At 40.2% G+C, this 23,642-nt stretch overlaps 1 protein-coding gene across 1 annotated transcript in view; it reads right to left on the reverse strand.

Annotated features, from left to right (window-relative positions):
- sh3bp5b (SH3-domain binding protein 5b (BTK-associated)) overlaps window positions 1–23,642 on the reverse strand; it is a 48,170-nt gene that overhangs the window by 9,565 nt on the left and 14,963 nt on the right. Inside the window, exons 4-5 of the mRNA XM_067600486.1 lie at window positions 2,619–2,783; window positions 2,326–2,456 (exon numbers count right to left, since the gene is read on the reverse strand). Coding sequence (XP_067456587.1) covers window positions 2,326–2,456; window positions 2,619–2,783 — 296 coding nt within the window. The remainder of the gene's footprint in view (window positions 1–2,325; window positions 2,457–2,618; window positions 2,784–23,642) is intronic.

The raw sequence follows: 23,642 nt of genomic DNA on the forward strand, positions 1-23,642 counted from the left end.
TATTTCACATTTCTGATTTATTTGGAATACAGTTAAGAACTTGGTCGTTAGCATTAGCAGCAGCTGCCACCATGGTTTCACTAAAGTATCAGTATCTATAAAAACTCCAGAGTTCAACAGAAAACCCATAAAATGGTTGAATGACAGGTGAGAAGTTCAGAGCAAAAATACATCAGAAATTTATAAAAAAAAAAATGTGTAAGAAATGAGCTCAGACGTCTACAGAGATACTGAGATTAAAAACATAATGAGGGGGAATTTTGCATCCTGGAATTTTTATGCATCTCTATTTCATTTCAAAGTTTCTGAGGTGCAGCACAGCAGTCATATCATTCTTATAAACTTGTGATATCGCAGACGGGCATCAACTCGTGACTTCCCCTTTAACACCTGACTATTTAAAATAAACAGATGTGGTCATGACCAAGTTTCAGTCTTCAGAGAGTCGTTCAGTTGAATAGAGAAGTGCAATCTGATCACGCTGCTTTGAAAAAAAAAAACCCTGACCTGACGCAATCTGAATAAAAATCCAGCTGTTAAACCCGCGATGTGGTCTGATGAATTCCAAAGACCAAAACATCTGGCGCTCAAACAGTTTCACTTGTCTGGACAGTTTTTTTGTCTGGTAGAAGACACATTTCTGTTTCTGGTGATTGCTGGAGAGACAGAAGAGAGAAGATTCTGGATCTTAAGTGTCTAACAATCAATCCCTCAAGTGTCTGTAAAGGAGACTTGAGGGCAACAACAGATGACATCACTGCTGATCTCCGTCTGCAGCTAACGTCACCCAGGCTGGGTGAGGCTGCTTCAGAGTCTGTTCACAGTGAGATCTGACTCAGCTGCATCATCTGACAAAGAACACAATTAATGTCTAAATATAAAACCAGGACGGAAGCTAATGCTAACGGAAAACACACTACTGCTATGATTTGACTGTAGATTCAATTAATCATGTTAATTTGTTTCCAAATACTGTGAAAACACATAACGTGTGTTAAACTCAGAGATCTTTATAATCTATTCAGTTCACTTCAACTGTGTTTGGTTTTTTGGGGCTTTTTGGGACTTTGGGGCATCATTAGCTACACAGTTAGCCAGCAAGCTAGCAAGGCTAACAGTCACTGTAATTAGAAATGTATGAAACTAATGAACCACTTGACACTAAACACTAGTTTCTATTCAATATGTTACCTCGTTTGTTGATTAGATGCCAAAAGCATCAAATTTGCTAATTAGAATAAAAGTCTGACTTTGACTCTTTTATAGCTGCAACTAATGATTATTTAACCCTTTCATGAATGAATTATGAGTCAGGTCAAGTGTTTTTATTCCTCTTTAGGCATGAAAAAAATATTTAAACTTATATTATATACATTTCTTTAAACACGCATTTTTCAAGGAGTTTGTCCCACTTAGTGGACAGATGATTAATTGTCATTTTCTCCAAACATAAAATCAATACTTGGAAATTTTAACAATTGTATTACTCGTTAGTTGTTACTTGATGTTACAAATTTTTATTTACCTGCAAGGGTCTGTTACTATAGAAGGATTGGCAAGATATTCCTGAGCTGCTGAGCGTTTCCGGTCGACAGGCGGCCATCTTGGTTTTGAGTAATTTGTGTTGCACTTACAAAGGCTGGCCAATAGATGGCAGCGTCTGGGACGACACACTAGAGTCCACTGTGTTGGCTGATGTGCAACTACACCATTAAAACCCCCGTGTATATATACTGTCCACTGTAGTGACCACTATGCATGAAAGGGTTAATTATCGATTAATTTGCTGATTATTTTTTTGATTAATCGATCAGTTGTTTGGTAAACGGTTGATGTCAGAATATAGTGAAAAATGTCTCACAGGCCACAGCTGGACAATTTTATCTTCAAAAATGACAATTAGTCAATTATCAAAATACACTTCCTACTTCCTACATGTGATGATTAAATGAGCACAAAAGCACTTCAGTTAAGATATTTCAAAGTGAAATAACAGTCAGATAATCAGACTGAATTGTTATTATTACGTTGTGTTCATGTTACTTTAACAAATCAGTAGTGATGTCATTTTCAGTCGATACAGGATGTGGTGGCAGCTGCTGGGACCAGTTAAAGTCCCAGGTGGGCCTTAAACTGGAAGAAACACGTTGATGTCAGAGTTTCTGGAAGTCGACTGACAACAACCTCTACGGCGTCAGTCTCATCTACGCTTGTTGCCTTTTTTCTGTTGTTATTTTTTCCGGCTCTGACACAGGAAGATGACGTCAGCGTTATCAATCCCAGCAGCGGAGAGCTCTGATTGGCTCGGTTATTCTAAGCTCTTACTTGGACTTGTTGATGGTGCGTTTGAGTTTCTTCTCCAGCTGCTTCATGCGGCCGATCGCCGCTGTGTATTTGGCCGCCGTCTCCTTATGCAGCAGTTCGCTTCTCGTCTTTGTGTGCTCCGCCTCCATCACCTGCAACAGCCAATCAGAACTCAACATCATCATTATGTCATCTGTCCGCCTCTAAGTGTTCATCTGTGGTATTTTCAATCTACTGAATATAAGAATATCAGCTAAATACGACACCTAACAGACTGGTTTTTAACCAGAAACCGCCCTCTCCCCCCTCCTCACCCGCTGGGTCGCGTGGTTCAGCATCTCCTGCCAGGCGGAGTCGAACTGCCGGTTGTCCTCCTCCAGGAGCCTCTGCTCGGCCAGGGAGATGGTCTCCTTCGCCGCCCGGAGAACCTCGGTGGCTCTCTGGAAGTCCTGCGTGGCCTTCTGGGCCTCCAGCTGAGCCTGAGGGAGGAGACGCAGAGAGGAAGATCGTCCATCATCAAAATGAGTTATCAAGCGAATCATTGACGAATCATTTTGATATATTTCATCTTGATTTATAGAGCACTGGAGAAGTTATTTTCTACATGTTACATATTGTCTTTAGGGAGCAACGACTTCATAATAATAATAATAATAATAATAAAGAATTTATTTGTGAAACCAGGTTAAATCTTCACATCTCAGCTGTAAACGTATGCAGCCTCTTCTACTGTAATATAATACACACTTGTCATCCACAGAGCTGATTTGTGGGATATATGACTTGGGTTTTTTGTGTTGAAGTGGTTTCTATCCTCATATTTTCCCTTCTGCAGAAACCATTTTCATTCCCCAAACCCTTCAGGAAAAGAGAAACAGTTCTGAAATTAACTATTCAGCAAGTTTAAAATCTGAGGAATCTAGTTTATAAAAGTTATTCTCCTGTAAAAACCTAAATGAACCTTTAGTACTTAAGAAACCTGAATAATTATTGTAATTTTTGCATTTTGTTATTTCACCTGAATATTTTAAGGCTGCAAATAACTAACAACTGTTTTCATTATCTGTTAATGTTCATTATTTTTAAGATATTCAGTTTATAATGATATAAAACAGAAAAGCAGGAAAATCTTCACATTTAAGAAACTGGAACCTGCAAAAGTTTAGAATTTTAAACTTGAATAGTTAATGAAAATAATCAAAACTGTCCATCAACTGATCAATTAATTAATAAGGTGATGCATCATTTAATAACAGGAACAGATCAACTCAACCACAGTTCTTTAGTTCATGTTGTTGAGTCCAGACAACCTGCATCTATGACACACACACACACACACACACACACACACACACACACACACTAATGCAGACAACAGGCCAAAAATAACACAAATCAGACTTTAAAGTGTAAAAAATAGAAACTTTACAGCAAAGCTCTTTGTTGCCTCTTACAGAAGACGTCGCTGACATCACTGATCTGACTGAAACGAAGCCGAGGCGTCACACACTGCGACTACTAACACAAGACGAGACTGGTGTGTGTGTGTGTTTTTTCTTGTAGAGGTTTGATCTGATGTGTAAAATCAAATGACTGAAAGCAGAAAGTTCGAGCTTTGTTTCGAGGAAATTTGATCCGTTTATGAGGAAAAACTCAAGTTTTTGCTGAGTACTTACTTAGAACATATGGACTAATGAGAAGACCCAAAACCTCCACTGTCTTCTGTAAGACCCATAAATAAACCCACTGCAGGATGTAAAAGAGATAAAAAGTCAACTATACATTCTTGTTAGCAGCCTGGACTTGTTTTCACCACTATAGAGGCTGTTAGTAATATAGTTACAGTATATTTATGATTAATCTGGTACATTTTTTGCCACTTGTCTGTTACATTTTGATGTTAAACGTTAACAACATCAGGAATCTCTTCAAAAAGTCTGACTTGTAATGTCCTCACTCCCTCGTCCACTGCTCTCTAAACAACAGACACTCAGTTGTTTACTCAATAATCAGCAGCAAACACAAATTTCATCACCAAAACTGCTCGCCTCCACCCATCCCCCCCTCCTCCCCCACCTCATGCTGCTGAAACCCTCATCCATGCTTTCATCACCTCCAGACTCATCTACCGCGATAGCGTTCTTTACAGTCCATCGCCCAGAGTCCTCAATAAACTCCAGTACATCCAAAAAAAAACCTCTGCTGTTTGCCTGCTCGCTCAGCCTCAACAGATCCAATTCAAACTCATTCTCTCTTCACTCACACGCTCCTTCCCGCCGCCTCCGTTCATCTCACGCCAACCTCTAAATCCCCAACCATCCAGGACCGAGCACCAGACCTGGGGTGACTGCACCAACCTGTCCACCTTCCAGAAACTACTCACTCAGCTTTTTAGAGCTGCTTTTAGAGTTTGATTTTATGTCTCTCGCTACTTAATGTGCTTTAAAGGATAGGCTCACAATTTCTCAATTCTATCTTGTATCATTCCTCCTCTTCATGCTGGATATTAAAAGATCCTTCAAATGTGCTTTCGGTGTAAGTGATGGAGGCTAAAATCCACAGTGTGTCCACACAGTCATTTAAAAGATTATCTGACGCTTTAGCATCAAATTCCCTGTTGAGCAGCCAGTAAATAATATAAATAAGGATTTTTTTTAGAACTATAAATAATGCAAAGATATTCCATTAAAGATGCAGAATATAAATATGTACATGACCTTAAAATGTGCAGAATATGTCTCCTTTAACATTTGTTGATTAATTAATTAATTTTGCACATTTTCATATGACTATGTGTAGGTGTTCTCTAGCAAGAGACTTCCTGGTTAAGAGTTAATAAATATTTAAGGTTGTCATAATTATTCCAACGTTTGATTTGACTTTGATTTCAAAAGTTGGATTATTTTGACATAAAAGTTCAGCCTTACAGTGATGTATGTTAATGATATATATGTGAATGAGTTAATGATATATGAGTCAATGCAGAAAGCACAAAGGACTGAATGAAATGAACAAATGTGGTTTAAAGTAAGACAAAGTTAAAGGGAAACTTCACCGCTGTAAATATGATGATTTTTTTAAAAACTAGGTCACCTATGTGGTAGTAATGTGCAATTATTTTTTAAATTGGTGCTTTATGACTAGAGAAACCTGACTGTAGTGCTCTTAAAGGGTAATCCTGCAACAACCAGAATGCATTGCTACTGACGGTGCGTTTATGGACCGCAGGTGATGAGAACGTTTCCCAGCAAAGCGGCCGGTTAGCAGAGACAATAGTTAGTGAGCAGCGTTATATCTCTTTGCTGAGGCTTATTTTCATTTATAAAACATTTTTCCTCATCGAGTCTGGAGATATCGTACCAGCGTGTAAAGATTATAACACAAACAGAGCTGGAGTTAGTTATGTGGATCAATGCAAACTTTGCTGCTGGTTATTTTCTCAATTAATCCATTAATAATTTTGTCTATAAAGTGTCAGAAATGAATGAAAAATGCCCAAAGTGATGTGTTTTTTTCACATTATCCTGATGCAATCAATGCAACATTAATCCGCTGCATCTTTATAAAAAACGTGTCAGTCATCAGCAGTTTCATCAGCTCTCTCAGTCGAGCTCCAGTCTGCAGACGCTCTGACATCACTGCATGCTCGCTGTAATTCTATTATCGACGGTCATCAACATGCCGGCGCAGCACGATCCAAACAGCCTCGGCCTTGTTGCCGTCATGTGCTCGGCTTTGTTTTTTTCCACGCTGCCTGGACGCACATGCTGACTGGATCCTACAGAGCGCCACGTGTCGCCTACAGTACCCTCTCTGCTTTCCTGTGTTAAGGTCGTCTGTGTCACATCAGCCATCGTTCAGACGGAAATCTATTCGTTTCCTGTCGTCTAACAGGAAGGTTTCTGCAAAAGATAACGTGTTGATTGATATCTGCTTGTCCTCTGAAAGTGTTCCTGAGCAACAAAACTCATCGCCTGCTTCTGTTCTCAGTAGGGGTGTAAGGGTAGGTGTATTCATGCCGAGCCGTTCGGTTGGCAACTTCCTCGGTTTGGTGTGCTCCGTGACCCAAAATAGTTAAAATAGTTTTATAATCCACTTACTCAGACATGCGGAACAATAATTCTAGAGCACGGGTTCCACCCAGAATGTTTTGGCAGGGCACCTCTTAGCTGTAGCATGTCTTAAAAAAAGAGAGACTGTCTTAAAATATGCTCCATTATCTCAGTATTTAAACAATTTCACGTCTCCCCGTCCCTCTCTCTCTCCTCTCTCTCTCTCCCTCTCTCTCTCTCTCTGTGTGACGGCCGCCTGTGAGTGACGCCGTTCAGAAACAACCATAAACACGTTTGATGTCGTAACATGTTGTAAGAACCAGTTCTGAGTGACCATAAATAAGCAGAAAACAGCTGTCAGCAGGTGTCCTTGCAAGAGACAAAGGTTGTTTTCCTTCTACTGCAGCAGCACAACTAAACGGCTTTAGCCACGGTTGTTTCTTGTGTTATTTTCTATCTTTCTTGTTTTCTCTGCTGTACCGAAGTCGTACCGAACCTTGACCCCAAAACCGAGGTACATGCCAAACCATGAACACCCCTAGTTCTCAATCAAAATAGAGTAGCTTAAGTTGTAAGCTGCATACTGGACTACGATTGGATCCAAACCAGTTGTGATGTCACGAATCCTGCTCGTAGATACACGAGTTAAAGTCTGCTCCTTAAAGAAAAGCAATGGTTTTCCCAGTTTGGTGTGGGTGAACTGGACTGGTCTGCACAGAGCTCTGATCTCAAGCCCATCCAACACTTTTAAGGATGAACTGGAACTTGAGCCAGACCTCATCACCCAACATCACTGCTGGACCTCATTAATGCTCTTGTGGCTGAATGGGACTAAATCCCTGCAGCCAGGTTCCAGCATCTGCTGGAAAGCCTGAAACTAGATGAGTGGAAGCTGTTAACGTTTGCATCTTTTCTCCTCCGAGTCACTATCAGCCTCTCTTTACGACCCCTTCTCTCTTTCTTCAGGGTGTTGGTTTTGAACGCCAGCTAGAGGACGACAGCGTTGATGTTTTACTTGCCTTTAGTTGAAGAAAAAAAAATAACTAGGACAAAGATGGGGAGAAGAAAAATAAAGCTGCAGGGAATGAAACAACAGATCCCTTATTTTCATGCTGTATTTAGTTGTTTGTCTGTTGTTGTGCTTCATTTGTCCTGTGGAGTGTCTGAAAATCTGACACACTTCCATTCAAATGTGCTTTATTTTCTGCATTTTGGATACGTTTGTAACACTCAGCAGGCATGAAAAACCTAAACTAATTGATGCCTTGAATAGAATATGTAGTACAGAGCAGTGTATTATTTAGGTAAATTAGTCAATAAGTTGATTAGTCAAAGTCCAGAGTGGAAAAGCTTGATTTTCTCTAACACACCTTAACCTTTAACTCATGATAGAATGTTATTATGAGAATAAAAAAAGACTCTTTGATATGTTTTTCCTTCTGAAGCAGGCCGAGCAGACTGCTTCGTGTTTGTGCTGACAGAGTGAAGGAGGCGGGAGGCGGGAGGCGGGGGGGTGGGACTGATGGAGAGGGAGTGAGCACATGTTGGATGGGTTTCTCGTGGGCAACGTGACAGCCGAGGAGGAGGAGGAGGAGGAGGAGGAGGTGGAGAGGGAGAATTAGACTGAAACTCTTCAGCACAAGTGGTCCTGTGAGGCTGTAATTATTAGATGAATAGAAGAAGAAGAAAAAAAACAGGGACAACTTTGCAGCTCTGGCTTTATTGGCTTTGCAAAGCCAAAAAAAAGGTCATGTTATCAAGATCTGAAGGGTTCATCCTCTGTACGGTGGACATTCTCAACATGTCGCGATCAGCTTTACGTTGTCAGAGACAAACAAGGCTGTTTGGATGAGGTTGAACCTTTTTTATTTCAGTGGCAACCACACAAACCACAGAGGAAAGTGATACAGGAGCCATGAATTATACACCAGCAGTGAACAAACATGAATCAGGGCAGCAATCTGGGCCGGTAAACAGTGTTGATGATTATGATATTTGTTAGTTAAACATTCTGTATTAATGGCGCCATGTAGATAACCGTTTCCACTATTCTAGCTGATTGGTGATGAAATTAAATTAGCAGCCTGTAGTGAACGGTACAGTTTGTTTAGTAGGAACAGATGCAGCTGTTAGCAGCGGTGAAGTTTTATCCTGCTGCCACTTCATCAAAATACAAAACGCTGGCGTTGCCGTGGCGACAGGATCATGTTAACATGCCTACTAACATCAGATGTTCCAACACATCCTCATAATTAAACAACAGTATAGGTCTAAAATTCAGCCGGCAAAAAACAACCTATAGTTACGTTTACGCTTTTACCCTCGGGCAGACGATACAGAGTCGCTCACTGCAAACTCAACCGTTTTAAGAATCAATTTGTTCCAACCTCCATTACATTTCTTAACGATGCTGTTTGAGGCCGAAGTTTGTGCAATAATTTTTAATCATTTTTACAGTGCTTTCACTATGGTGATCTTGTGAGGTGTATGTATGTATTATGTTATGGGTTATGTGCAATATTGTCATGTTATGTAATTGTTGGTGTTGGTATGGCTGAGGTTGTATTGTTTGTGTCATTATGGCTGTCAAGGCATTCATGGTGCAGCTACAGAGTCCAAGACAAATTTCCCTGAGTGGGACAATAAAGTTTATCATATCGTAATGTAGCGGCTGCAGTAATAAACTCCCGAACAACCCACAGGACCGTAATTTAACACTTACCAAAACCTTTACGAATGGCCATTAAAAACTTGATATGATGTTAAGATGATACATGATGTTTTCTGATGTGACATCGCTGTGGTATGTACTGTTTAGGTTTAGGCACAAAAACCACTTGGTTTGGGTTAAAATGATCACTTGAAATGTGGTTTATACTTCCTAAAAAGTTAAAGCTCTAAAGTTATGCAACCTTTGTTGTCATGGCAACAGTAAACACCTTGATGTGATGGTTTTAAAAAAAATGTCCTGACTCACAGTTAAAAACAGGAAGTGAATGGTGGTGCAGTAAAGTCCATATTTTGTCATCTAACTATTTAGCCATCCAACCAACCCCATCTTAACAAAGTCACCTTATACTGACATCATCTGAACTCGGGTCATAATCACTACGGTCACTATAGGTGGTTTTTGTCGGCCTGAAGTTTAGACCTATACTGTTGTTTTTCTTGTGATGACGGGCTGAGTGTTCACTAGTTGATGCAGATCATGTGGATATTTAGCATTGCAAGAACACTATAGTCTTAAAATATCATGGTACGTTGAAGGATTAAGATTTTCCGTCATTGGAACGAAGCGCTCTAGATACAGAAAAACAGCCACAGAACTAAAGTAGAGAAGTGTGCGGACATGAGCGTCCAAGCTGATCAACAAAACAATTTCTCAAAATGTTGGCGTTTCCCTTTAATCTCAGTGCATCACCACAGATCACACTTCGTGTCGCCGCAGCTTCCCTCTGTGTTGAGTTTAGCGTAGAAAGGTGTCGGTGCCACAACAGATCAGTTCTGCTTTTAACGGTGTGTAAATGTGTGTGTGTGCGTGTGTGTGTGTGCTGCGTCAAACTGTGACCGAGCATTTCTTATCTTTTAGTTTCTCAAGACTCCATCTCTTCCGTTTCTATCTCTCCGTCCATCTTCCCTCCTTCAATCTATCATATTTTAGGCCCCTGTCTTCATCTTTCTTTGCATCACTTTTTCTTCCTTTCTCCCACCCTTTTTTCTTATCACCCTGTCTCTTCCACTTTGTCTTTCTTCTTCCTCTGTTTCTATATTTATCCATCTATCTGCTTCCATCACTTTCTCCCATCTCTTCCTCCATCCACTCTCTTTCCTTTCTCTCCCCGACTGTCACTTTCTATATCCTATTTAATCTCTCCTACCTGCCAAATTTCTGCTTCTCTCTCTCACTTTCTTTCTGCCGTCTTTACATCTCAATCCATTTCTCGATTAATTTTTTCCTTTCTCTCTTCTCTCTCTCTCTGCATCTCGGTCTTCCTCAGCATCTTCATTTATCTCTCGCTCCCTCTTTCATCCTCTCATTTTGCCTCTACTTCATATTTTAATCACTTTGCATGCAGCATATGAAATTTTCAGAGAGATGAGCCACCGGAGGGAAAGCGATGTGTAAGTAATGCAGAACTTCAGAAACCTACAAGCTGCGATTCCTTCTCTGGCAGAAAAGGCAGTTTGGCTCCATAGATGTTTTAATTATTTAAGGGGTCTTTAAACAGAGAAAACATGCTTCAACTTGTTAACTGAAAGAGAAAGATCCACAAAGAAGGATGAAGAGAAGCATACAGATGGGTATTGTTTGGATCTTATCGATTCTTGTCAAATGCTGTTTTTGATTACAAAGAGAAATCAAAGTAAACAGCACAAAAAGTAAGGAAATTTGTGTGAAAAACGAGGCTTGTCATCATTGGAGGCAATCTCAATGCGGAGAGATATCGAGATGAGATTCTGCAACCAGTGGCAATCTTATATATCCACAGTCTGGGACTGAACTCTATCCTCCAAGATGACGACGCTCGCCCCCACAGAGCGGGGTTTATCAGAGACTAGAGAGGATGGAATGGCCTGCCAGCAGTCCTGACCTCAACCCCATTGAACACTTGTGGGATCAGCTTGGGCGTGCTGTTCGTGCCAGAGTGACCAACACAACCACGTTGGCTGACTTGCGACAAATGCTGGTTGAAGAATGGGACGCCATCCCACAGCCGTGTGTGACCAGGCTGGTGACCAGCATGAGGAGGAGGTGCCAGGCTGTTGTCTTGTTTCTTCAAACTTCAATCATCCAATCCACCAAACACCAAACAAGAGTCAATGGCAGAATAAGCTGTTTGGCATTGGCAGAGAAGATTTGGCAAATTTTTCATGGGTGCAACCTACACACTCAGCTCTGCTGCCCATCCCACAGATGCATGTTCCTTACAAATGTGGCACCATTTAAAAAGGGAAATAAACAGGCTTTCCAACGATATAAGATTTATTGCCAAGAAGCATTGTTACAACAAAGAAATAATCTACCAAACACAAATTTCCTTACTTTATGTGCTAAGTTTTTGTTGAGAGCAGAAAGCATATTTTCATACATGCAACTTGGTGCATAAATGAGATGGCAAATTAATACATCAGTCTTATTATGTCAGAATAAATAAACAAGTCACTTTTAAATAAATGTCACAATGGCAATCTTATGAGGTTTATCCTTGAACGTTTCTGCAACACTTCGAACACAGTCCATATACTAAGAGCAATATATAGTTTCATAACAGTTTCATAAACCAGGAAACTCTGAGTGAGCCAGTTTTAAGCTGTTGAGGAGATTCTCTTCATTTCAGATCAGTCTATAAAATGATTTTCCCCGTTGTGATGTGGGGCAAAAGAAAAGAAAAACTTGCACACAACAGGCTGTAATAAGACTGAGAGTCTCCCTCCTTTTATTTTCAGTTTTCATTATTGGATGAAATTATGAATATCCATTGTCATTTTGTGAATGTTGGACACTTGTTCAACGTAGGTGTACATAGTAGAATGTAATAAATGTTATTAAATAAGTCTTCCTCGTGCTAACAGTGGCATTAATTAAGGTCTCAACAGCAAGTTTTTAAAATCATTCTTCTTCCTTCACATCATGAGTTTTAAACCCATCGCTGTTTTCCAGCGGTGCCATTGCTCTCTCTTATTAGTTATAATTATTATGCAAGCATGTTGAGCAGTCTGGGATATATTAAATGGAAAAAAAGGGTTAAAATATGTTTATATTCCCTTGGTATCAGTATTAAAACTTAAGCATCTCGTTGGCAATGACATCGAAAACGTAACCGGTTGAATTTGTACCTAATCAGTATATATTATCTGTAACTCCACACCTATAATGGCCTTTAAAACCTTTTTATTGGTCAAACTCCAGCAGAGGGACGAAGACATAAAGAAGAGGGATGTGAGGACAGACAGGAAGGACATTAGACGTCTCATCATCAGTCAGAGCTGTCGAAGAACGACGTTGTGGGGAAATGAGCCTTTAGATCATAAAAGACTTTCCTTCAGATCGTCCCTGTGACGATGAAAAACAAGACACGCTCAGACTTCAAAGTCTGTTCGTATCTCGCACGTTCTCTCGTGTTAAATGCGCTTCCATGCACACGTGTTTCTCCTTCATTCATTCATCTGGGGAGGAATGGCTTGAATACCCTTCTTCACATTCATTATAAGCAGTTAACAGGGGTATCGAGACTGATCTAAAGAAGAGGAGACTATGTGTCTCCAGGGATTCAGACAAATCCCCAATCTGTTTGTCTACCACAATGAACACAAGAGGAAGAGGAGGAGGAGATAAAGTGGGGCCTAGGAGGCAGTATCTGCTTTCAAAGTGACCTGCTTTGGCTAATTCTCCAGGAAATTTGATTATTTTTCACCTCTATTCCTCCATCAAGTCTGGAAATTAATTTCCTCTACAGATGAAGTTCTTGGATCTTGGACAATGACGTCTATGAGACAGCGGCTGAAGGGCTCAGTGAGCGCTATAAACACATCCTTTCTGTCCCGGAAAAAAAACCCCAAATTTGATGTCGCTGTTTATTCCAGGAGAGAGATAAACGAACCACGGCTGGCCTAGATATGTGAGCGAGCTTTCAAGGTTGAACGAACCGCGGATGATTTCAACAGCAGGGAGGAAGCCTCCGCCTCTGATGTCCGCTTCACGGACTTTAACAGGCAAATTAACCCAGATACGTCCAGGCGTACAAGTAGGACTGCTGCTGTCGTGTGTTCAGAGGGAAAGTTATAGCAAGGACTCACTTTTCAAACTGTCTAGTAATGGTGTTTTAACTAAACATCGGATTATTTTAAATGCTGACACAACACAGCTTTTTAATACCCTTAAGTACAGTTTACTTTTGCAGCTCTTACAGAAGGACTGTTGGTGAATTTTACTGACTGAAACACTTCTATTATCAAGAAAAACTCACTGGCATCAGTGAACATTCACTAAACGAGGTCCATCTGCACAAAAATGTGGTTTCCTTTGTGAGTTACAAACATGTTTGATCCTCAACTCTCCCTCAAACAATCAAAACTACGAAATGACATAATTTTACTGCAAGGTAGATGACTATAAAGCCATTCGACTACATTACCAATACCATATTGATATTTGAGAGTTAAAGACGATATTCATTTTTGACACTGATCCTTTAACCCTTTCATGCATAGTGGTCACTACAGTGGACAGTATATGCATGGGGGTTTTAATGGTATAGTTGCACATCAGCCAACACAGTGGACTCTAGTGTGTCATCCCATACGCTGCCATGCATAGGCCAGCCTTTGTAAATGCAACACAAATTTCTCAAAACCATAGACTGTAAAAGCTCAAAACCAAGATGGCCGCCTGCAGGCCGGAAATGCTCAACAGCTCAGGAATATCTTGCCAATCCTTCTATAGTAATAGACCCTTGCAGTTAAATAAAAATTTGTAACATCAAGTAACAACTAAGGAGTAATACAATTGTTAAAATTTCCAAGTATTGATTTTATGTTTGGAGAAAATGAAAATTAATCATCTGTCCACTAGGTTATCATAATTCATGCATGAAAGGTTTAAATGTGGATAATAAAGAGTTGTGACTGAGTAGCTGGTAGATTAGCTATGAAAAGGAGACGCCTTTCCTAAATCAGCAAAAACATCTACTCTGCATTTTAGTTCTGATTTTTGTTAATTATTAGTCGACACATATATGCAGATACCAACAAAGCAAAGCACCTTTAATAATTTAATTTAATTTAATGTCAGCTACCAAGTCAACAACATTACAGTCAACTGACGCACATGATACACAGTGAAACTTGATGATGATGTCATTATGTGGCAGAAACCAGTCTACAATCCACTGGTATTTTTCTATCAATCAAAACACAAACAGCAGTGTTTGATGATGGGAAGCCAGTGAGGGATTAAGTCCAGTGCTAGTGAGGCACTGGGGTGGGATCTGGGAAGAGAATACGAATCTCCGACACGCTTTCCTGGAAAATACAATAACCACACACGCACACACACACACACACACACACACACACACACACACATACAGTGCCCCAGGTGGTCAAAGCAAAACCACGATAGCTTTGACCTTGCAGCAGCTTCCTTCCTCTCCCTTCCCCGAATCCTCAAATCCCTCCAGCTTTCCATCCATCCATCCATTTCACTCCATCCATCAGCACCATTCCCTGTGGCTAATGTCTGATGTGATGTGCACTGCATGCCAAAAACACTTTCCTCCAGCGGGGGGAGGGAGGGAGGGAGATGAACAAAGAGAAAGAGGTTGAGAGAAAGAAGAACCCAGAAAGAGAAGTGAAAATAAATAAAGGAGACTAAAAGCACAAGAAGCTTCATTCATAAAGGAGGGAAAACACAGAATGTAAATGTCATGATTAATGGATTATTCCTGAAACTCTGTGTTTTGTTTAACAAATTTATATTCTAAGAAAAATAATGACATAACCACTTCCCCTTATCCACATGTTTAAACCTTTATAGGAATTTCCTGGTAGCGGTTATATTTCATGACATTTAATGTAATTTCAGTGTTGAATGAAACCAGTTTTCTGTTAAACCATCTTACCAAAGATTAGTTAATACTTATAATTTATAACTGTGATCTCAATATTGAGCATTAGAATTGTTATTATCCTAAAATGAGTCTCAAACAGGATCTTTTCATACTAAACTGCAGCCAAAATATGTATATTTTGTGGTGTTATTGTTTGTAAGAACCCAGCAAAACTCTCATGCTGATTAAATTCATGTATGGAAATCTTGTTTTGTTATTAAACGCAAACAATCTGGTTGGAGACACAAGAGATATATTGTTCAAATCAATATTGTGGTCTGAAAAGTGAAGATCCAGTCACACCAGCATAAAACAGCTACATTTTGCAGCAAAACCATCTCAATCTGAGCCTATTTTTCAGGTCAAGTTCAAGTTTAAATGCTGTTCTTCAGTATCAAACAGTCGTCAGAGTGCTGACTATTGAGGGAATGGCTTTAGGCTAAAACAGAGGAAGCTATCGTAGTATTTTACCTCCTCTGTCAAACAAAAGAGGAATTGTTTTAGACGGTTAACAGACAGGAGTCGATGGTACAAATACGTCTTTGTGTGAGCTTATTGTCTTGTTAGCAGACGATGTAGCAAGCTGTCGGTTAGCAAGCTAGCTGGAGAGCTTTTCCTCCTCTTCAATAACTCTTCATTGACTGAAATGATGTACAATCCTGACAAAACAATGCCAGAGGGGAGTAAACTGCACATTACAGAAGAAAAATAGAAAGAAGCTCAGACAATTATTGTGATTTACTACCACTAGCATATTCCCAGCTGGCTAGCATGCTAGCTGTTAGCACTCCAGCTACAGTAGACAGCTCAGTGAGTCACCAAACCTCTTGCACCACCTATTTTTGTGAAGAGATGTGAATGACTTTCACTTTCTGAGGAGACTGAGCCTTTACCCAACAAGCTTTTTTCATTGTACTGTTATGTTTTAATTTAAACTATTAAGGGAAATACTGTATGTTTGCCTTGTATTGATTTTGTTGGCACAGCACTCCTCACCAGCTTATCAAGTGGCCCCAAACCTCACCCCTCCACTCAACCACAGCCTCTCCCAGAGTCCCATCTGTCTAATGAGAGAGGAAAGGAAACACACAGGTTTTGACTATTGACACAGAGCCAAAACATACACACATCCATTAAGCAAAGTGTCTTTGTCGATCTCGCTCAGTCAGATTTTCTCGACATCTATCACTCCATCCTCCATCTCCCCGCTCGCATCTTCCTCTCCGAATCTAGCGAATCATTGTCTCAACTGCCTAACCTGACGCGCCAGATGGTTTATTACAACAGAAGCATCTGAAAGCATCGTCCTTGGCGACTGAGTGGAAAAGGGCAGGTGCTTTCAAAAAATACTTGGCAGGTGATTGGATGCACCATCTGTCTATCACCGTCAATCACTGTCTTACATTGCGAGGCAGCTGGATTCACAAGAATCCTCACAGGACGCTTGATTGCTGGTTCGGATACAAGTGCATAACTTGAAGCCTGAAAAGCGCAATCTCTCCAATCCAGCTACCTAACAAGGTAATCTACAGCCGAGATTTGCTCATAGTTTCCCCCTCATTCCCTCTTGGTCACTGAAGACGACCCCACATACAACATCTGAGGATGATTAGCAGGAGGAAGACCAGTTTAATGATAAAACCCAAAAGATCAAAATTAATTTTCAAGGGCTTGGGGGAGTGTTTTGAACTGACAGTTGATCTTTCAGGTTATCTGCAGATATCAGAACTTTCTAATGTCACTTTTCTTTCAGTGAAATACCAAATTTGTCCTACAAAAACTAACATTTTCTCTCTTCTATTAGAATTTAACCAGCTTATGTTACCTGTTCATTGTGTTGCAAAGAATATTAACCAAGATATAGTTTCTTATGAACCCAAATTGCAATCAACTTTTAAAAAATATTGTGGTATTTTGTTTGCGGAGGCCTGTTAACAGTCACTTAATGAATCAATGTGTTCATGCAACTTTCGTTTAAATTAGAAGCAAAAAATGTGTTGCTGCACTGATTCAGTGCTTTTTCAGACTGCTTCATGAACCATGTGTTGATGTCGTGAAGAAGCAGCAAGCAGTCACGACCAAACCTTGACGATTTGTTGATGCAACAGTCAACACTTATGTTGACTGTTGCATCAACAAATCTCTAAAAATCTTTTAACTTATCGCTACTTTGATTTACACAAACATTCAGATGGCAATTTAGCTCAATAGCAAATATGTAGAATAACTCAGGTAATAGACTGTAGTGAGTATTTGATCGATTTTTAGACTTTTAATGATTAAGTGACATTTGCTGTTCTAAGTAGTTGAAAGGGTTTGGATTGGATGAAATGCTTCTAAACCCCAACACAAGGAAGGAGTATCTTCTGTAGCCTGGTTGTCTGAGTTTGAATTTTAGACAGCGTTTGTTTGGTTTTAATCATTTTTAGAGCTGTAATGATTACACAATTAATTAAAAATTAATCTGCAGCTATTTTGATAATCGATTAATCGTTTCAATCATTTTCTAAGCAAAAATGCCAAAACTAATATAAATATTTTTAGGTTTTTGGACTGTTGGTCCGACAAAACAAGCAATTTAAGGACACCAGTTTGGTCTCTGGGTAGTTTTGATGGACGTTTTTCATTTCTTTTTGACTGTTTATACACTAAACAATTAATCAATTAATCAAGAAAATAATTGGCAGACTATTCAATAATGAAAATAATTGTTATTTGGGGCAAATACACTAGTAAGAGACAGATGGAGACATATGGAGTGAAATGATTAGCGCTACAAAGACCAGAACCGTTTTGCTATCGCTGCACCAGATATCACTAATCTCTTAAAACTCATCCTCCCATCTGTGAATTTATTGCGCGTTTCCTTCAATCCTCCATCCAAATACTCCAAATGCATTCCCAATCTGCCTTCCCATATTTCAAAGTGCGACTGCCTCTCTCTCTCTCTCTTTTTTTCTCTCTCACCAGTAGAAACCTGCAGACTCACAGTGTGATGCTGCAGGCTGAGCGGACTGCTGAATTCAATCAGCTCCTGCAAGCACCACACTGATGAGGAGGGACTGACTCATCCACTTTCAGACCCTTTTATGTTCCATCGCAACACAAAACCAGTAGATTGAGAGTATTTACTTGACTCTTATACAGAATAACCAGCAAAGAGAAGTGTTCTGGCTCCAAAATATGAAATCCACACAAGAGAAAAGGGACCAGCAACGCATAACGAAATTACACCACTTTCACCAACTGGATTCAAGGAACGTCTTTACATGTTTGTGGCTTTTTAAACACGATACTACCACAAATATGAGGAAAACAAACATTCACGTTTCCTGACTGCCTTGGTTTCCATCTCCAGCCGAGTCTTGAGAGGTGAAGTGGAATAAGAAGTAAGCCCGATGCATATTTCATGACGTTTAAAGTTTAACTTCAGATACGGCAGCTCTGCTCCATCCCAACGGAGTCAGCACTTAAAAAAAAACTAAAAAAAACGTGCATCTCTTTGAAGCACTCATGCAAACTTTTTAGCTTTGTCACCCTGACCCACTTCCACAATTAGAGTTCGGGTCATCAGTAGGTTTTTTTCCTTACCTGACAAACCTTCAAGAGTTAGATCAAAAGGAAAAAGAGGAGCTTTAAGCTATTTAACTTAATGGTCGGAGACACTTTTCCCCTCAGTGAAAGGTGAAAAGTTTGATTCATGCAAGTTTTAGTGCGTTCGCCCCAAAGTATCCTTGAAGTTCCTGCTGTTGACCAACTGTAAACCGTTTTAACAGTGCTGAACTTTGACCCACAGAGTCCAAAATTGAGGAAGTTATCATGAAGTCTCATGAGTCACTACATCACGCTTCCAAGCAACACTTCAAAACTCCAGAGAACACTTTCCCGTGTAACCCATTTACCCTTAATTTGAATAGGAAAACAGCGGAGGAACAATGGCTGACCGATAAGCGGTTGTTGCCCGGATCTCGTTAACGCCAGCACACGTGAGGAACAAGGAGACAATGTGTGTTCAGTAACAATACACTTTGATAATACTTTCTTTTAAACATCAATCCATTTAGATAAGAATATAGGTCATAAACTGTAAATGGACACATTTGGAGATTTCAAATCTAATCGATAAAGAACGTGAGAACAATTATAGTTCAAAGGCATTCCAACTCGTGCCTGTAAACAAACTGCTTGTGGAGCTGTGCCCGGACATTTGCTAGACCATTCTTTAATTTATTTATTTTTTACAAGGCCTAAAAAGTTATATTCAAGACATGTATGGACGTTTCCCTGTGTTTCTTCTAATTACTAGATCATGGGGAATACGCTTGAAACTCAGACACATTAAGGCCTCATTTACAGCTGGTATTAACATGTGATCTGTATCTGAATACAAACGAGGGGAGACCCAAAAATCCCCCCAAAAAAACTGTCTTCAATTTTTCAGTTCTGATCCCCTTCAGAGTACTCTCTCCTTGAGATGTGATACACTCATCCCGATGCGTCTCCTGTTCCTGGAAACATTTACGGTTGTCATCTTTTGTCACCGTGTCCAGATTTCTTCCACGGTAGCGAATCTTCTTCCTTTCAGTAACAGTTTTAGTTTCACCAAGTTGTAAACATACGCTATACCTACATGAAAATCTGATAACTATACCCTAACTCCTGTGGCATTCATGGCTTCCGGGAATTTCTAGGTCCCCCCGCCTCATACATCAGGATAATAACATTCGATTGACTGGTCTTTGGATTTATGCTTAATATTAATATCTTATCTTTATTCTGCTATAAGATTCAATGATTCAACGTGAGCCAGACCGACTCCGGAGGTGGTGTGGCCGATTGGATGTGTTCTACGTGCTTTGTTTTTCCTTAGCTATACAGGATATCCTGATGTAGATAATATGATAATGACAGGTGTTAACGGGGACTAAGTTTGTGCATTTAAGGTCACTTCACAATCTCTATTGTAGGTCTCTTCTGAGAATCATCTCGTCTCACTTGGACATCAAATATAAGAATTCTGCTTTATAATGACTGTCCAGATATTACTTGTTGGAACTACAGACCATTCTTGCAGGGGTAAAGCTGACGCAATCCATCTAATTATTATTGTTTTCGAACTTTCAAGGATTTTCAATGCCCTGGAGAACTCAGTGGGGAAACCCTATGATTGTACTCATGTGCTGTGAATCACTCATGAATCCTTCGCTGCCAGCGAGATGCCTGATACGCAAATGTCAATTATCCGATGCTTTTAGAGCTATAGGTCTGTATTTTATCTTCCATCTGGAGTCAAGGTCGAACCGAGTCGTTTGTCTCCTTCTGTCGCTGCCGCCGCCGCCGCCGCTCCCTGGGCGCTGCCGGCTCCTTATCTGCAGCTGCAAATAATGTGTTTCTTATCAAACGGAGTGGTAGAGCGAGTGACGGAGGCAGCGCAGAGAGAAAGGGAGAGATTTCCCAAAGGGGGCAAATAAACAATGAGTCAAGGTAAATATTGTGTGCATGCTGTGACGAGGAGGAGAAACTGAAGTGAGATGAAGAAATAAAGGAAGAGAAGAAAAAAAAAGGGAGGAGGAGTGAGGCAGAAACAAATAATACACACCGATGAAAGATAAAATAAAGCAGGAAGGAGGAGTGCAAATAGGGAAAGGAAAATACAAAGTAAAGATTGAGGAAAGAGGGTAAAAAAAGGAGTAAAAAACAAGATAAGGGAGAAAAGAAATGAAAGGAAAAAGAGGCATAAAAGGAAGGAAAAGGCAACAAATGTCCTGAAACGGTGCAACAAAGGAAGGAAATTAGAAAAGGACAATAAGATGCAACAAAGAAAGAGATTTGAGTTTCTACGATCGTCCTTCGCTTCTTTCCAGACGGATTAAACAGTCAATAACAAAACCAGATGAAATGAAAACAACAAATTACATAATCAAACGTCGGATGAAGTGAAGCAAAGCAGTGCTGCAGTGTTGTAAACTTGGTTTCCGGTGCGGGTGATGAAGGGCTACGTGAGGACAGTGACAAAGAGACGGCAGTGTGTCTCCCAGATGCAGGGTCACGTTGGGATAAAGCTGCTTTGATGTTCATGAAATTCAGCGGGATCATCACTCTTATCGTTCTCTAGTCAGACATTTTGGATTTCGTGTGTCAATTTCCATTTTTATGAACATGTTTGAGGCCTTTAGGATGCACAAAAACTCACAAAACTTTGCACCCATGTTTGAACTAGTAGGATACTTTGATTTGATAGAACAGTTGGGCTTCGGCACGTCGGCTTGATTAGTTTTAGCATTTTTGAGGTGCTGGGGTTGCTCAAAACCTCACAAAATACAACCGTATTACCACAATTTTTTTTGCTGGTGAAAGTTACAGGAGGTGGCGAGGTCCGTGAACGCACCATCGCACCGTCGCCGGCTGTGTGTGTGATATTCACGGCGGCTGGCTTCACGTCTCAGCGTTTGTCCTCACTCACCTCCCGAGAAAGAACGAGACAGAGACACACACCCCTTCTCTCCAGTGTGTGTGTGTGTGTGTGTGTGTGTGTGTGTGTGTGTGTGTGTGTGTGTGTGTGTGTGTGTGTGTGTGTTTAGCGTAATCCTCACCACAGATGAGAGAATATCACTAGACAAACACACACGTCTCTCAACCAGAGATTTGACCTGTATGAGGACAGAGGTCGTCAGTCACTGTTCCCATAGTCGTTATATCAGGTGATATGTGTTCTTCTCACAGCATTTCTTCCTTTGTGGAGAAAGAGAAGGGAGAGGAGACACACACACACGCCCCTATCTTGTGTGTTTAGCCTTCATCATAGATAAGTGATTAGCGCCAGACACACCTCTCTTCAGTGGATGTTTGAACAGTACGAGCCGGCCTGTATGTACACTAAACGGCTCCGTTGATCGCAGTCGGGGGTCGGATGAGATGTGTTTCCTGACAACAGTTCGACGGGCACAGCAACATCGAGCTGAGCTGAATTCACTGCTGCAGTGTGGAGGAGGAGAGGAGGGAAGTCGCTCTTTCATGGAGAATGTATGGATGTATGGTGTTTTGATCAAAACAGATGTGCAAGAAGCAACATCATCACACACAGACATACTGATATAATCTCAGGGATACAAATAATTGCTAGTAATGATACAACTAGATGATTAATCAATTAGCCATTAAACTCTTATCAAGCAAAAATGACAGACATCTGCATCTGAAAAGTGGATTTCAGACTGCTGGTTGGACAAAAGATGATCTTATTAAGCCTCTCTTATTAACCAACAAATAATTAAGTGAGTAACGAACATATAAAACATTCTTTGTAACTCTATAAGAAACAATGAGCTCCTAAAAATCTCATCCAGAATGTTCCTTTGCAGGTTTACTGTAGCGAAGCTTTAAATGAAGTGCTGGACCAGTGGAGTGAATTACTGCAGAGATCTGATAATGCAGCCTGTAGCCATCAGAGAGGAAGACAAAGAGTGACTACAGAGGAGGGACGCAGAGAGACAAGTGATGAAAAGATCCGAGAGAGCAGGACACAAGCCGGGCCTACCAGAGCTGACGTTTATCCCTCGCTGTTGATATAAAGCATAACAAAAGGCTCAATCTTCCCTCGGAGGCATTTGGAGAGCGAGCACGGATAGAGTACATACACCAGATGGAAAAAAAAAAAATGTTTATATAGGCCAGTGGATTCAGCTGCGGTGAGGTTAGAAACAAGCTGGCTGTGATTTCAAACATCAGACCTGCTGAGAAAACCTGGACGGAGGAGATAAATGAGTAAAGTGTCCTCGAACAAGATGCTTCGACCGATAAAACACGTTCGCCAAGTTCATGTCAATGAATTATCGACTAGCCTGGGTCTTATGGTTCTGCTTCATAGAGTCTTGATCTGTGACAACAGCAGTGTGAAGATGAGATGTGTGTTTCTGAACCCCGAGTTGAACCCATTTTCTGTTTTTTTAATACACAGATGCAACAAATCCGTCCTTTATCTGGCTGCTCACATCGTTATATGGGCAACATATCAGGGCGACAGCAGCCCAGATGTTGTAGATGATGTAGAGATGAGGGAGAACCTGCAACGTACCGTGATGTCCCCATGTGTTGGGTCAGAAGCAAATAACTAACTATTTTCATTATCAATTAATCTGCCAGTTATTCTCCTGCTTCCTGATATTCATTTCGTCTATAAAACGTCAGAAAAACAGTGAAAATGTGATGTTAAAATGTGCTGATGACTGCTTAAAGTGATGTCTTCAGATGTTTTATCCAAGATAATCAGTTTATTATCATGTATGACAAAGAAAAAAAGATAAAATCTGCACATTTGAGAAGCTGAAAAGCTGCAAATTTGTTGCATTTCTGCTTAAAAAAAAAGGACTAAAACGATTATTCAATGATCAAAATTGTTGCAGATGAGTTTTCTGATTCACACATGAATCCATTTGAGTCTCATGTTGCAGATTTAAACTCTTTTAATGTCATAAAGTGGCAGACTTCTGTCAACACTCAACAAAATCTAGACATCTCGTCAACGTTGACGTTAATCTCATGTGTTCTTTTCTTTCAGCACATGTTCGACTAATACTAGTTGTTTTCTAGTTTTAATAACTTCACTTGCATCCATTCTGACAGATAAGAGATGCATCAATTAATAAATGAAATAAAACCCCAAACAGATACAACTGGA

This window comes from Thunnus thynnus, chromosome 10 (genome assembly GCF_963924715.1).
Source record: "Thunnus thynnus chromosome 10, fThuThy2.1, whole genome shotgun sequence".
Lineage (NCBI taxonomy): Eukaryota > Metazoa > Chordata > Actinopteri > Scombriformes > Scombridae > Thunnus > Thunnus thynnus.